At 37.3% G+C, this 15,305-nt stretch overlaps 2 protein-coding genes across 8 annotated transcripts in view; both read right to left on the minus strand.

Annotated features, from left to right (window-relative positions):
- The window catches only part of GFM1 (G elongation factor mitochondrial 1), a 48,501-nt gene extending 44,865 nt beyond the window's left edge, over window positions 1–3,636 (minus strand). The window contains exons 1-2 of one of the 2 annotated variants that reach the window (XM_020915052.2): window positions 3,436–3,636; window positions 1,096–1,248 (exon numbers count right to left, since the gene is read on the minus strand). In XM_020915052.2, the coding sequence (XP_020770711.2) occupies window positions 1,096–1,248; window positions 3,436–3,525 (243 nt within the window). In that variant the 5' untranslated portion in view covers window positions 3,526–3,636. Of the gene's footprint in view, window positions 1–1,095; window positions 1,249–3,380; window positions 3,402–3,435 lie in introns of those variants that run through there. The other variant, XM_020915053.2, reaches the window with a different exon arrangement.
- Window positions 3,637–7,349: 3,713 nt separating this feature from the next.
- The window catches only part of MLF1 (myeloid leukemia factor 1), a 28,369-nt gene continuing 20,413 nt past the window's right edge, over window positions 7,350–15,305 (minus strand). For 4 of the 6 annotated variants that reach the window (XM_020915059.2, XM_020915058.2, XM_020915057.2 and 1 more), the window contains 4 exons: window positions 14,367–14,495; window positions 12,177–12,336; window positions 10,440–10,578; window positions 7,350–8,877 (listed from right to left, as the gene is read on the minus strand). In XM_020915059.2, the coding sequence (XP_020770718.2) occupies window positions 8,772–8,877; window positions 10,440–10,578; window positions 12,177–12,336; window positions 14,367–14,495 (534 nt within the window). In that variant the 3' untranslated portion in view covers window positions 7,350–8,771. Of the gene's footprint in view, window positions 8,878–9,597; window positions 9,659–10,439; window positions 10,579–12,176; window positions 12,337–14,366; window positions 14,496–15,305 lie in introns of all 6 variants that reach the window. The other 2 variants (XR_002318128.2, XM_070466515.1) reach the window with 2 other exon arrangements.

Genomic DNA, 15,305 nt, shown 5'->3' on the forward strand with positions numbered 1-15,305 from the left:
TGCGATTTAACAAGATGGTCTTCATCCAAAGTAACACTTTTAAGTGGAAAGTTGAGTTAGTGGATATGTAATGCCTTCAGGAGAGTTCCAAGATTTTCTAAAATAATTTTTTCCTGATAACTGTCATTTTTAACTAGTAGGCTGATACTACACATCATTATTTTAAACCCTTTCCCCACTTAACATTATAAACATCTCTCCAAAACATTTCAAAGTATGCAAACACTATTTTAATGGCTGCTTATGGATGTATCATATTGACTTAACATTCTTTTTTTTTCAATTGGAGGAAAACTGCTCCACAATGTCGCATTGGTTTGTCATAGATCACCATCAATCAGTCATGATTGTACATACACCCACTCCCTCTTAAGCCTCCCTCCACTTTCTCATGGCACCCCATCAGGTCACAGATCACCAGGCTGGGAGCCGTGTGTGACACAGCAACTTCTCACCAGCTGTGTGTTTTGCACACGGCAGAGCATACATGTCTGTGCTACTTTCTCCGTTCACCCCATTCTCTTCTCCCCCACTGTGTCTACAAATCCCTTCTCTATGTCTGCGTTTCCATTCCTTCCCTGCAAACAGGTTCGTCAAAACCATTTTTCTAGATTCCACATATATATGTTAATATACAATATTTGCTTTTCTCTTTCTGACTTACTTCAGTGTATATAACAGACTCCATCTCACTAAAACATCCATTTTTATGCCTGAGTAATATTCATATATGTGTGTGTCTCTCTCTCTCTACTCACCTGTTGATGGACATCAAGGCTGCTTCTAAGTCCTAGCTGTTGTAAATAGCCCTGTGATGAACTCTAGGGTACACGTGTCTTTTTCAATTATGGTTTTCTCGGATTGACTTAACGTTCTTAAAAAAAACAGTCTGCCCAGGATACCCACAGTGATGATTTCTAGAGAAACTCCTTAGAACAACATTTCAAGCCAACCTGAGCTATCCACTTTGTGACTCTGATTGAATTTCCAGGGTTACCATCCTTCTAATCTTTCGGGATTGTGAAGTTTATTAAATCCTTACAAAACAATCAAACCAAGGTCAAACTAATCTGCAGTCAACCATGAACCCCATACCTCATGCATTTTTGCGATTCTGCCAGTGTAGTAAAGCACTCGTTCTGTTAATGTAGTTTTCCCAGAATCAATGTGAGCTGAGATCCCGATATTTCGTATCTTTTCATTAGGAATCATCCCTGAGGAACACCATCGGCAGATCTTCCAATTAGCCTGAAAAAATAAGAGAGCTCAATTCAGGGCACTTTTTATGAAATAACAGTGGACAATTAGAAAGGGCTGAGTGGACATCTCTCCTCTAAGAAATCTCAATGAACACAAAACGGCATAGGAGATAGCCTGAAAAGGCAAAACAGTGAATGTCTCAACCATCAACTCCTGTAACCAAAGAAGAGACTGAAAGGGAGAACAAGAAAGGCATACTCTTAAAACAAACAAAAAAAAAAAACAGAAAAAATACATTCAAATTAATTAAATATAAATGGACAGATATTTTTACTATACGGTACAGGTTTGAAAACATACACTTGGGCTGATAAAATCAGAAATACAAGTTCCCAACAGCTGCTTTAATAGGAAATAGCTTTCACTCTAAATTTTACTTTGATTTTCCCCAGTTCCTTCTTACTGTAGATTCACAGCTAGCAAGGATTTTTGAGGATTTTTAAGCTGTATGCAGAGGTGCCAATATGTTCAAGGTAGTGTACAAAGGTTGCCAATTCCTTCTACCCCAAAACAACAACTTTTAAACAACAACTTTATTTTACTCCAGTGGGGACAGGGAATTCTGCATTTTATGCAATCAAGACATAATATAAATCTCTCCCTATAGGACTGCACATCCAAAATGCACTGCAGCCACTTCTAGATAAGGGGAAGTAGATGTCAAATGGAATCTGGGTGATCAGCACTTAGTTGATTAAAATCCAGGGATATCAGCAAGCAAAGCAAAGGTCTGCATGACAGGAAAGGATCAACTCCTACCTATTGTGGGTCAGGAAGCAACAGTTAGAACTGGACATGGAACAGACTAGTTCCAAATAGGAAAAGGAGTACGTCAAGGCTGTATATTGTCATCTGCTTATTTAACTTATATGCAGAGTACATCATGAGAAAGGCTGGAAGAAGCACAAGCTGGAATCAAGATTGCTGGGAGAAATATCAATAACCTCAGATATGCAGATGACACCACCCTTATGCAGAAGAACTAAAGAGCCTCTTGATGAAAGTGAAAGAATAAACTGGAGAAGTTGGCTTAAAGCTCAACATTCAGAAAACTAAGATCATGGCATCCAGTCCCATCACTTCATGGCAAATTTATGGGGAAACAGTTGAAACAGTGGCTGACTTTATTTTGGGGGGCTCCAAAATCACTGCAGATGGTGACTGCAGCCATGAAATTAAAAGATACTTACTCCTTGGAAGGAAAGTTATGACCAACCTAGACAGCATATTAAAAAGCAGAGACATTACTTTGTCAACAAAGGTCCCTCTAGTCAAGGCTATGCTTTTTCCAGTAGTCATGTATGGATGTGAGTTGGACTACAAAGAAAGCTGAGCAGTGAAGAATTGATGCTTTTGAACTGATGTGTTGGAGAAGACTCTTGAGGGTCCCTTGGAGTGCAAGGAGATCCAACCAGTCCGTCCTAATATCAGTCCTGGCTGTTCATTGGAAGGACTGATGTTGAAGCTGAAACTCCAACACTTAAGCCACCTGATGCCAAGAGCTGACTCATTTGAAAAGACCCTGATGCTGGGAAAGATTGAGGGCAGGAGAAGAAGGGGACGACAGAGGATGAGATGGTTGGATGGCATCACCGACTCAACGGACATGGGTTTGGGTAGGCTCCGGGAGTTGGTGCTGCAGTCCACGGAGTCGCAAAGAGTCGGAGACGACTGAGCGACTGAACTGAACTGAATGCTCTGCGACCTCTCCCCGCGTCCCGCAAGAGGCAGACAGAACCAAAGAAAGGTAATGGGAAGGTCAGGCTACAAATCAAATAACACGGGTCAGCTAAAAGAGATTAGCACTCGGCCCAACGACACTCTGTACTGAAAAGAGCACTGGAAAATGTGCCAGAAGCCCTGGGTTCGAGCCCCGAACACACTGATTTTTCAGTTGTCTTGATCTTCACTCTAGTTACCTCTTCTCTTTAGGGTATACTAAAAATACGAGGCTTAACCGGAGGCCGCCCAACCTCCCAGGGCACCGAGACGCTGCTCATGAATAACCAGCAGCTGTGCAGACACCCAGGGGGCTTTTCACATTGAGGTCCATTCGGGGTCGTCAGTAAGGAGATGCCAGGGAGGGAGAGGTGTCGCTTCCCCCCCGGCCCCGGACGCACCGCAAAGTCCCGGGGACAGACCGTGGTGCGGTCTCGCCCCGCCGGACTCCACTACCTGCTTCCCCTGCCAGCCCAGGGCTGCGGGGACCCGCGGGAGCGGTCCGCGGCTCACAGCCGCGGCGGCGGCAGCTCCCAGCAACCTCATGGCGAACGCAGCACAGGCCAGAAGGTCCCGCGACTCCGGCCCTGTCCAGCAACCGGCACTACTATTGGAAGCGGTCAAAGTCACGCCGGCAATCAGCGCCAAAGAGCACTTCCGGGGCGAAGGATACGAGGGAGGAGAGAAAGAAAGAGAGAGGGAGAAGCTTCCGGATCTCAGGGCAGAGCGGCGTCCTCCGCTGCCCGGCTGCCCTCTACCGACTGGGAAGAGAAAGTGCAGTCGCTTTGCGTAGCTAATCAGGCTTTTAAATAAAGCACGCTGCCCGAAAGATGCAGCCTTCATTTGCTTTGCCTATACAGCAAAGTGGAGAAATGTTTATATTTAACTTAAAAATGCAAAATCGTTATTAATGCTACTACAAAAATATGAAAAAATAATCTACAGGATATGATCTGTAAAAAACTTGGGAAAATAAAAAAAAATATCTACAAATGGTTTTTCTCGTTTCAAGATGTTCTATAGTTCGATGCTAAACATGATATGTCTAGTCTATATAGAAGATAGCATCTTTGAGATTCCACTTCGATTTCTTGGAGGCATTGGAGCTAATGATCTTCCCCTCAAAACCTTCTTCTGCAGTCTTTGTCTCAACGGAAACTCCTTTCCTCGAGTTGCCGGGACCAAAAATGTGACTTTGAACCCCTCTTTGACTTTCCTGCTCTAGTCAGTCGGCATGTACTATGGGCCCTGCGTTTAAAAATGGATCTAGAATCTGCACCTTCTCCCCACCTCTCAAAGCACTGCTGTCTGGATGGAATTACTGTCAGCCCATCTGACCTTACAGCTTCTGCCCCACGGCTGCTCCGCCTAGCCCCTTCACAGCCACTAAAAGGGATCCTAAAACCCCGAGGGTGTCATTTTCTGCTAAAAACACCCATCCAGTGAGTTATTGTTACTGTCATCTCTACTTTAGCATTGGCTTGAAATTTTTTATAACTAAAATTTTAATCTTGAAGCTTTTCATTACCTTAAAAATTTAACTAACTAAAATTTTTAAAAATTAACCTTCAGAATAAGCACCTACAAAGACTTGCTTGAGCAGCCACGCCAGCCTGGCCCTACCTCACTTGCTCTTCTTCCTCTCCGCCTCCGGGCTGACCCGTCACGTAACCAGAGCCGGTGCTCTGCTCCTGATACACGCCGAGCTCTTTCCCTTTCTTCTCTGTTCACATCCTCTATCAATTAGGTGTTCCCTGACCAGCTCTTCTAAAACAGCAACCTCTGCCCTATGTTTGTGCGCTGCTTCGTTTTCCTTCTGAGCTCTTCTTAGATACATCCAGACACACCCTACACAACTGTTGTCTGACTCTCCCAATTAGAACCGCTCCAAAAGGATAGTGGTTTGGTTTTCTTAATTGCTGTATTCCTTGCTGTGCTCAATAAATACTTGTTAGATGAGTAAGAGCAAATAAATAGAAATCAGAGTAAATTACAAGAGACAAGAAAAACCATAGATTCGATGATGAATTTTGGACTTATTTTTTATATTAACCATTTGTTAATTTGTAGTAAAGGACTGACTTTGATGAATAAATCCATTAATGTTGAATATACTTTTAAGCAAACTTTATTCGTAGGCTTTCAAAAACTGAGTCTTTATAAACCTTTGTATTTGTTTAAAATATACAAATTAAATAATAGTTATGTAAATGGTAATAAAATTAAGGTTTTAATTTTAAGATATAATTTAAGTAAAAAAGTTAGTTTTGAAATTGCTTTTTGAAATTACCATTTTAACAAACTAAATTTCCTAGAGTAAAAATTCATACTCTTCCTGTATGTGTATATTTATATTCATATTTTTCTGTAATTATTACACCAAGTATGTTAATTTTTTTTGTTAATCACCACTTTTAACCAAAGTAATAAACTTTTGTTTGCTCCACAGAAAGAATTGGAAGACAAAAAACCAAAAACCGTCTAACTAGGTTTCTGAGTACACTTTATAAATTACTTCTGTTAAGTTTTAAAATGGCAAAATATACATTATATTATTTAAAGTAGTTGCACATTCTGCTAATTCATAGTCATTTTATAATATATAAGAATAAAGATAAATTCAATGAAGGTCCTGATTCACTGCAGTGAAGGGAAGGTCTAGTCAAACCTCAGTAGAATCTCCAATATATCCTAGCCTGACTGGCCCAATACCACAGTCTTAGTCCATTTAGTCTGCTATAACAAAAGCACTAGACTGGGTGACTTGTAAACAACTGAAATTTATCTCACACTGTTCTGCAGGGTGGGAAGCCTGAGAGCGAGGCTCCAGGAGATTCAGCGACAGTGTGTGCGACGTCCTGGTTCACAGGCAGCCAACTTCTCACTGTGTGCACACGAGGCAGGAAGAACAGGCGAGCCGTCTAGGGTCTCTTGTTGTTTAGTCGCTCAGTCGTGTCTGACCCTTCGCAACCCCATGGACTGTAGCCCACCAGTCTCCTCTGTCCACTGGATTTTCCCAAGTAAGAATACAGGAGTGGGAAATACTCCAGGAAAATACATTTCCTCCTCCAGGGGATCTTCCTAACCCAAGGATCAAACCCCTATCTCATGCGTTGGTAGGCAGATTCTTCACCGCCAAGCCACCAGGGAGACCCAGGGTCTCTTTTTTGTTGTAGTTCAGTTGCTAAGTTGTGTCCCACTCTGCGATCCCATGGGCTGCAGCATGCCAGTCGCTCCTCCACTATCTCCCAGAGTTTGATCAAATTCAAGCCCACTGAGTCGGTCTCTTCTACAAAGGCTTTAATTGTATTCACGAGGGCTCCACCCTCATAACCTTACAAAGGGCCCACATCCAAATACCATCACATGGCCATGAGCAAGTCACCATTTGATACCAATGTGCTCCTGCCTCTGCCCTGTGACAGTAATAGATAATGAAATCATAAAAGTAAGTAATGGAAACCTATCCCTGGGACCGAGTTACCAGGAAAATTGCTAAAGTAGCAAGGAACCTAAGTACTCAACTTGGCCTTACTGTCAAGGCCACATTCACCAAATAGTTAATATCCTTATATTCCCCAAAGACACAGACTTCCAGAAAGATCAGTGGTTGTCCATAAAAAAAAAAATATGTGAACTACAATCTATGGCGAGCCTTCTTTTTTATACTAGTTGACTTCAAAATGGGCTTACTTTATGGTTCAACTGGTAATCCGCCTGCAATGCAGGAGACCTGGGCTCAGTCCCTGGGTTGGGAAGATCCCCTGGAGAAGGGAAAGGCTACCCACTGGCCTGGAGAATTCCATGGACTGTATAGTCCATGGTGTTGCAAAGAGTTGGACACGACTGAGTGATTTTCACTGACTTCAGAATTAGGATAAAAATAAATTCCAGAAAAAGTCAATTTCAGTAGTGTGTGAATGTAAAGAATTGACATTTAATCTCTGGATGTCACATACTTTATAAATAGCCCCCTAGGAAGCACTGTAGCAGAAGAGGAAATACATATTTAATTCAATTTTAACATGATTGCCACAGTGAACAAACTGGGGTGAAAAAATCATCTATGAATTTTGTTATATGATGCATGGAAGTTATACTCTTATAGGTACAATATTTATTCAAGTGTGTTTCATATTTGAATACAATGATTTGAGTTAGCGATCAGTGTAATAATGTAGAAGAATAACTACAATGTCTACTGGATTTTGATCTATCCAGTGAATTTACACAAACATATTATTTAAAACCTATGCTTTATGATAAGTTCCCAATGTGTAATAGTATGTTATTAGTATACTCATTATTCATAAGAGGAAAATTTTAACATCTTTAACTGATACGTGCTCAATTACTTTCCATTCTAAAAATGAGATGACACATATGCATTTTATTTTAGTGACTAAAGACATGAAACACAACTAGTAATATTAACAGGATATGATATAGAAAATTAGTAGTATAAGCCCAATTACACAATTCTAATTCCAAAGTTTAAAAAGGAAGATATTAGGATTATAGAGTTAGTTGACTTTGTTCTTTTTTCTCCCTTTGAAACAACAAAAACTTAAAAAGTTAAGATTTTATATTCTCATAAGCTTTATGCTTAAATTTATATAAACAGATCAATGCTCTAATTCTAGAACAAAAAATTAAAGAGCTGAATTTTTAAATAGTATAATTAAAAAGGGAACAGTTGTATTAAGTACCTTGCTCAGACACACACATCACCTGTCTAAGAAATTTTGAGACAATCAATCATTAAGGTTTGCAGAATACCAAATGCATTTTTCTAAAGGTCACAAAGAGGCTGAGCAGAGTTTCTCCAAGGACAATCCAACTTTAGAATCTTAACTATGGAGATAAATTAAGCTGTCTGTGAGAAAGGAGAACAGAAATATGCTACCTTAAGATGTAAAGAGAAAGGTCAATAGAAAGTCTGATGAGTGTTAAAAATGTAATACAGAACAAAAAATAATATACTGTATAAAGAAATGATAAGCATGAGACAAGCGCTCGGGGCTGGTGCACTGGGAAGGCCCAGAGGGATGGGACGGGGAGGGAGGTGGGAGGGGGATGGGGATGGGGAGCACATGTACATCCATGGCTGATTCATGGCAATGTATGGCAAAACCCACTGCAATATTGTAAAGTAATTAGTCTCCAACTAATAAAAATAAATGGAAAAAACAAGAAATGATAAGGAGAAAATTCAGGTATATTAGCAATTTAAAATCTCTTCAAAAATGAACTATTTACTTATTCTTTACGTCCTTTATCAAAATAATAACATTTTTTATAAAGGAGTACTAGTATAGTTTTTGCTTTATTTTAAAAAATTCTTTAAGCCGGCTGGCTACATAAACACATTATAAAATTTGAGCTAGATAATTTTAGCCTTTATTAACATCACTCTATTATAGTGTTGCTAAAAAAAACTGGGACTATTTTTGAGCAGTTTACTAATTTTATATGCTAGAACAGTTGTACATTCAATCTTGAGTATACAGGGGAAAACATAACCAATATAAAAATAATTGTGAAAGCAAAATCAGTACGTGTTATGTTTTAAAGAGTGTTATAGAATGTTTAACAGCTTGCACTGTTGAAGATTCAAGTTTTATTCCTAAAGTAGGGACAATATAAAGCAAGCACTTTCAAGAACATTCAGAAGAAAGTTGCTAAGAACAGTACTGATTTAATAACAAAAGATTGGTCTTACATATATTACCCAGCACCATTACTTTCTCTGTTAAAACAACCAAAACTAAAGAAATCAAATGCAATGCTATTTATTTTTTGTTGATTTTCACAGGTGATCCTTTGATGTTGAGTTTGTCCACAAAAACATTTGATCTTCTTCCATGTTCAATGGCTGGATTTTGATGATGTTTCTCCCTAGGAAATATACATATGAACATTAATATCATTTTTAAGTGGTCATAAAACATCAACACAAACTTGATAAAGGCCAGTGTAATTTAAGGTGAGTTTTATCTTAAGAGTTCCATAATAGCTTTGAAAAACATATGGCAGACAATTTCACTCAACATTTAAGAGAGCAACAGCTGCTTCTCTGAGACAGATATAACTGTTTACCTTTGAACCATGCTATCCAACATTGTAGCCACTAGCCACATCGTTTACATTTAAATCAATTAAAATAACATGGAATTTCAAAATTCAGTTCCTTGGCTGTATCACTGACATTTCAAGTGTGATTCAACAGCCACATGTGGATAGTGGCTACCATATAGACAGTGCAGATGTATAACATTTTCATCACTGCAAAAACTCATTTCAGAAAGTTCAGCTAGACAATGCTGGTTTACAGAAAATGCCACTGACACGGTTATAGATTTCTAAACCAACTATAAGGAGCATGCTTTTCTCTAGCTGGGACCTGAATCTCACAGTCAAACTTAGGTTTGATTATAGCACTGTTAGGTTTTTATCAATAAACTTCTCAAAGTGAGACAATTATGGTTTACAATTAATAGGGGAGCAAGTTTTCTATGGAAAACATTAGGGCTCTAAATTCCTAGACAAGTATTTTAAAATAAAAGATAGCTGGCACACAGCATTCTGCACAAGGCTTCCGGTTTCCTCGGTACCCACTTGTTGCTCGCTGGTTCTGGGCAGCCTTCCACCTTCTGCAGCGATCCTCCACTCTTATAGCCTAGAACAGATTTCTGTTTTGAGGCCTGGGGAGGCCTCTCTCTCTCTCTCTCTCTCTCTCAAATCTAATGTCAACAGGAATTAGGTAGTGTTTTCAATTTTCCCCCAGAGAACCAAATTAAATTGTAACTCTAGAATACACACTAAATGTGTCCAAGTCTCATCTTTAAAGTTGGTTTTAGCACATTTGTACTTCACATCTATTCCAAAAGGTAATTCCAAATGAGGCTACAGATTTTGCAAAATTCTTCCAAAATATCTAATACAGATATTGTAACATACTATTTAATACATAAGTATCTAAAAACATGTTTGCCATTAAATGCTCAATTTTGACTTGTTAGGGAAGTTTCGTTCAGCCTTTTAGCTCTCCCCTTACCATATCCCTAAATGCCGGTATCTTTACCTAGTACAACACCGGTATCTTTACCTAGTACAAAATGTACAGCTCCTACTCTCTCCCGATGAGACTCTGTTGCATAAGAATAACTGCATTATAGTATATCACTTTTCCTCAGGAGGATTTTAGTCCCACTGTCTAAACCATAATTTGCTAGTGAGTTACTAGTCATACAATCCTAAAATATTATTGGGTTTCAGGTACAAATTTCAATTTGTGTTGGAATACTCAGATGTAATTTAAAATTATTACATCTTTCACAAAACATTGATATAAACCACCTGGACATCAATCAAAACTTCCTGAAAACAGAGGTAAAATTACACAACTTTCCTTCTAATTTGTCTTAAAAAAACGCAATTTAATTAGAAATAACTTTTACCTTCTTTTAAGCTCTCGGGATCCTGAATTCTCATGACCAACACTTCGCATCCTAGAGTTATCTAGATTGCGCCATTGTCCCCTTGGCTGGTACTTCAGAATCTCATTTTGCCACTCATCATCAAAAGCATGAGCATCACCTACGTTAAATATCAAAATAAAAGGGTAAGTACTAAGGTATCAACTGTCAGTAACTGCTTTGCTCCTCACACATTCCCTGGTGTTTTCCATCGGCCTAACCTTAGAGATAGGAAACTGCTTCAAATATAAAGGTCTTTGACTCAGAGAGATATTTCCTTTTGTATTTGTTCCTCTCCTATTCCTGCTGGTAATTTGGTTACTGATGAGCTGTTTTTTCACACAGCTGCCTGGATATCACGTTATTCTATCCCTGGACCCCATGACCCAGAGACACTGACTTACAGTCTTTCTTTCTTCCTGGTCATCTCACAGAGGTCCCACTTTTCCGCTGTACTTGGAGGACACTCCTCCTGGGACTAGCACTTTCTATTATTCTCACAATTTCACTACGTAATCTGGCCTCACAAGTTTCTGCTTCAGTTTCCTAAGATAGGTTAGTCACCTGCCAGTTTATGTTGCTATGAACTAGATAATCTAAATTCTATAATAACTATAAGTAAATGACAATACTTGTTCTTTCAGATTGCCTGTACCGCAATGTTACTTTGCCAAAATTTTCTTCAATATGTTAATTATTGTGAAGTATTCTGTATATATTTAAATATGACCAAATTGCAAAGGTTAAAATTAAAGAAAGGTGAAGACGTTGTGGCTTTCATCTCATTGCATAATAATAATTTTTTCCAATTCCAACCTTAATAGAATTTCTTTTTCTAAAATGAAACAATAATTAAAACTCTTTACTATGATAAAACATTTTTATTCAAAATATTTTCTAAAAACAGGAAATGAATATAACTTAAAAACTATAATGAGAAGAGTTAGGACACTAGAAAGAATTGAATGCATTAAAGAATGAGTAGAAAATTTAGGAAATGGAAAAGATGAGCTTGATCCATATATATTATCTAACAATATCAGATATCTAAATCTTACCTATACAAAGGTCTGAGTGCCCAACAATACAGAATAGTTTAAGTAAATTATGGCCAATTCATGGTAAAAGTCTTAGGTAACCATTTAGAATGTTTTTGAAAAAGTAACATCATAGGTGGCTGTTCAAAATTATAGTTGGGAATTAAAATAAGCACAATATAAACTATATAGATGGTAAAATACTAATTTTGAAAAAGAAAAGTATGTGTTTATATGTTTATATATACATAAAACTATTAGGAATATATATACTAAAACATTAATACTAGTGTTTTGGGTTGGAATTATGGGTGATTTTATTTTCTTTCTTTGTACTTTTCTATGCTTTTCAAATATACTTCTTTGATAACCACAAATATATAAAAACTAATTTTTACTAATGACAGCTTTACTAAAAAACAAAAGATTCCATTTTCCAAGTATAAAACAAAAAATAAATGGTACTCAACATTAAAAAAATCACTATGAAAAAACAGATCTACAATGAAACTACAATTTTATTACTATGTTGATAATGTATTACCTACATATACAATTCATAAAACTGCCTGAAAGAACATCATATAAAATGTTTCTATTAAAAAAATTCTCACCAAGTCCTACTGGTACAGCTGCTATTTTAACTTTGAGAGGAAGAACGCCACTTTTTCTGGTAACTTACATTCATTCATATTGATGAACTCTTGATTGACCTCTTCATCTCCAGTCTTGTTGTTCTTTGACTTTTTAATGACATGAGCTCGGTCATGGAGGTGATGACCAACAGCCATTTTTTCTAGTCCACTGTCAGAATCTCTTAATGCTTTCCTGGTTTCCTTTATCTGTGAAAATGAAGAAAATAAAAATTAGTTTTTATTTATATAAATATAAACTCCTCAGAACCTACTTGCCTATACAGGTAAGAACATAAATCTATTGCTCTAAAAATAATGGATACTTAGTTCCACTACCAACTGGTAGTAAAATTATGGTAATAATTCTCTGATGTTTCCTGACCTGCTTAAAATTAAAATGCCTAGGACAAACAGAACCAGTATAATTACTAAAAAAAAAAAAGAATACATGCAAGGGCAACTAATTATTCAGCAGTCATGAAATGACTTAAATATTTTCATTTAAGTCATCCATTAGACAGGCAACCCCTAATTTTCTTTACTATAAGTACTAACAAATAAATGGAGAAGTGGCAACTCTCAAACCAAAATCTGTAGGAGTCAACTGTTTCAATCCCTACATGATAGTAAGTTGGTAATTTCTAGGTAAGAATGAGGACACACACCTCCTCCAATCCAATAATAGTATTCCTAGCCCTTTTTGCACAAGGAGACAGCTATGAAGATCAATAAGTGAAAAATTATCAACAGCTACATATCTATCATTAGAAAAGGAGATTTTAAAACTGTGGTATATTCATATTTTGGACATTATATAGAAGTTAAAATAAAGAAACCAGAGCTACACATATCAACTTGAACAAATTTCAGAAGCAATTACTGAGCAAAGTCTAGTTGCAGAACAAAGTCACATATGCTAGGAAACCATTTATACAAAGCTTAGAAACCTGTAAAATGATTCACTATATTGTATATGGAGCATACATAAGTAATGAAATCATAAAAGCATGCATAAAAATGATAAGTTCCAGGTACAGGCATACCTCAGAGATAGTGCAGGATCCATTCTGGACCTCTGCAATGAAGGAAATAGTGCAATAAAACATGTCACATGAATTTCTGGTTTTCCAGGGCATACAAAAGTAATGTTTATCCTATTCTGTTGTTACTAAGTTTGCAGTGGCATTATGTCTAAGAAGGCAATGTACACACCATAATATAAAAACACTTTATTGCTAAAAATCGCTAATTATCACCTGACAGCACAGGATTGCCACAAACCTTCAGTTTGCAAAAAATGCAACTTATCTGTGAAGTGCAGTAAAGCGAAGGCCAGTAAAATGAGGTATGCCTGTATAAGAAAACGGTTCTCTTTGGGGAGGGAGAGAGGGAAAAGGGACCAAGGAGGGAGGAGCATATTGGAAATTTTAACTGCATTTTTGCTTAAAAAGAAAACAGAAGACAACTTAAATAGAGAAAAGCATTATGAGTTCACTAAACTGGATTAAAGAAATATGGGGTATTTATATTATTCTCTATGCCCTGTCTGTACACTTGAAATATTTTATGAGTTAAAAAATTCATTTACTTTGAATATAAACTAACTGTAGACATTTATTTCATGAAATAAAGACTTCAGTGTCTACTTCCCTTGTCAACATATAAAGGTAATAAAACATCAATAGACACTGAATATAAGAAAGGCACCTGGGGGCACAAATGGAGGTAGGTGGGGGAGCAAGTGAGGGAAAGTGAAAGTGAAAGTCGCTCACGCTCTTTGCGACCCCCTGGACTATATAGTCCATAGAATTCTCCAGGCCAAAATACTGGAGCGGGTAGTCTTTATATTACGGTGAGTACATTGCTTTTTTATACATACTGCTATTGCAAACCTAACAACAGAACAGAATAAATGTTACTTTTATATGCACTGGAAAACCAGAAATTCATGTGACCCATTTTATTGCACTGTTCCCTTCACTGCAGAGGTCCAGAATGGATCCTGCACTCTCTCTCCCACTACCAGTGGAGGAGACAAAGAATGCCTTAAAATAAACAACTACAAAAAAATAAATAAATAAATATACAACTACAGTCAACTTTATTGCTTTTTCACACTTTGCATTTTCTTCTTCTTCTTCTTTTCCGCACCAGCACCAGGTCAAATTCTAATAGCTAAAGTTTGATACAGGTGATCTATCATTCATAACTTTATAAAGTTCCAAGAAAGTACTCACTCCCCCTGGAGCCCGACGGGTCTGTGTTGAAGCCTGGAACACCTTGGGCGGCTCATCTCCTACTTTGGAATAAGTCATCACGGAGGAAGAACTAAATGAATGTCCATTTGGATCCACTGAAAGGTGACCCTGGAGAGAAATATGATCGTATATCCAGTGAGCTCAGTCAAGTATGGAGGACTAATGTCAGAAGCTTCAAATAAGCAAAACACTAGCTGTAAGTTCTAGTAAAGACAGTGTATATGATCAGTATGATGTATCCACATGGTACCCTCATGAAGGCCCTGACCTCCTTCCATTTTAGGTACCAATTCACACTCCTCTCGTAAGGAATAATGAATAACTAGTGATTCACTTAGAATTCCTCAAAGCTTTGAGGTCAAAGACTTCAAGGCTTACGTTTCTAGACGTTATGTCCTGAAGCATGTGATACTTTTATAGTCAGTGGTTAACTTTTGTGAGCAATTTTGCCATTGTTGAGCCATTTAACCATATGCCAAGAAGTTTTATACCTTCTGTGGGTACCAGTGCTACACTTCTAATGTCCAAGATTTGGACATTATGAGATGATCCTTAGATTTCAAACTGGATGACCAAATTAATATGGTTGGTCTTCATACTGAATCAAGTTATTATTTTGATTATGATTAATGTTATGAGTGGAAAAGTAAGGTTAGTACTAGTTTATAAGTATTCAGACTATATGACTCTAATCCAGTTTCTAAATATCATTCTTAAAATTTCTATTTTGAATTATTTTTAAACACTAAAACTTAATAACTTAGATGCTATAATTTTTTTAAGTAGACAAGTTATACATAATAAAAAATCTAAATTCATATAAAATGTTCATTTACAATAGTGACCTTCACCAGAATAAATATTTTTGAGGTTGAATTTTTTATTTTGGAAATTTAAGTAATGCTATTTATCAAACTT

The sequence above is a fragment of the Odocoileus virginianus genome, chromosome 4 (assembly GCF_023699985.2).
Source record: "Odocoileus virginianus isolate 20LAN1187 ecotype Illinois chromosome 4, Ovbor_1.2, whole genome shotgun sequence".
In the NCBI taxonomy this organism is placed as follows: Eukaryota; Metazoa; Chordata; class Mammalia; order Artiodactyla; family Cervidae; genus Odocoileus; species Odocoileus virginianus.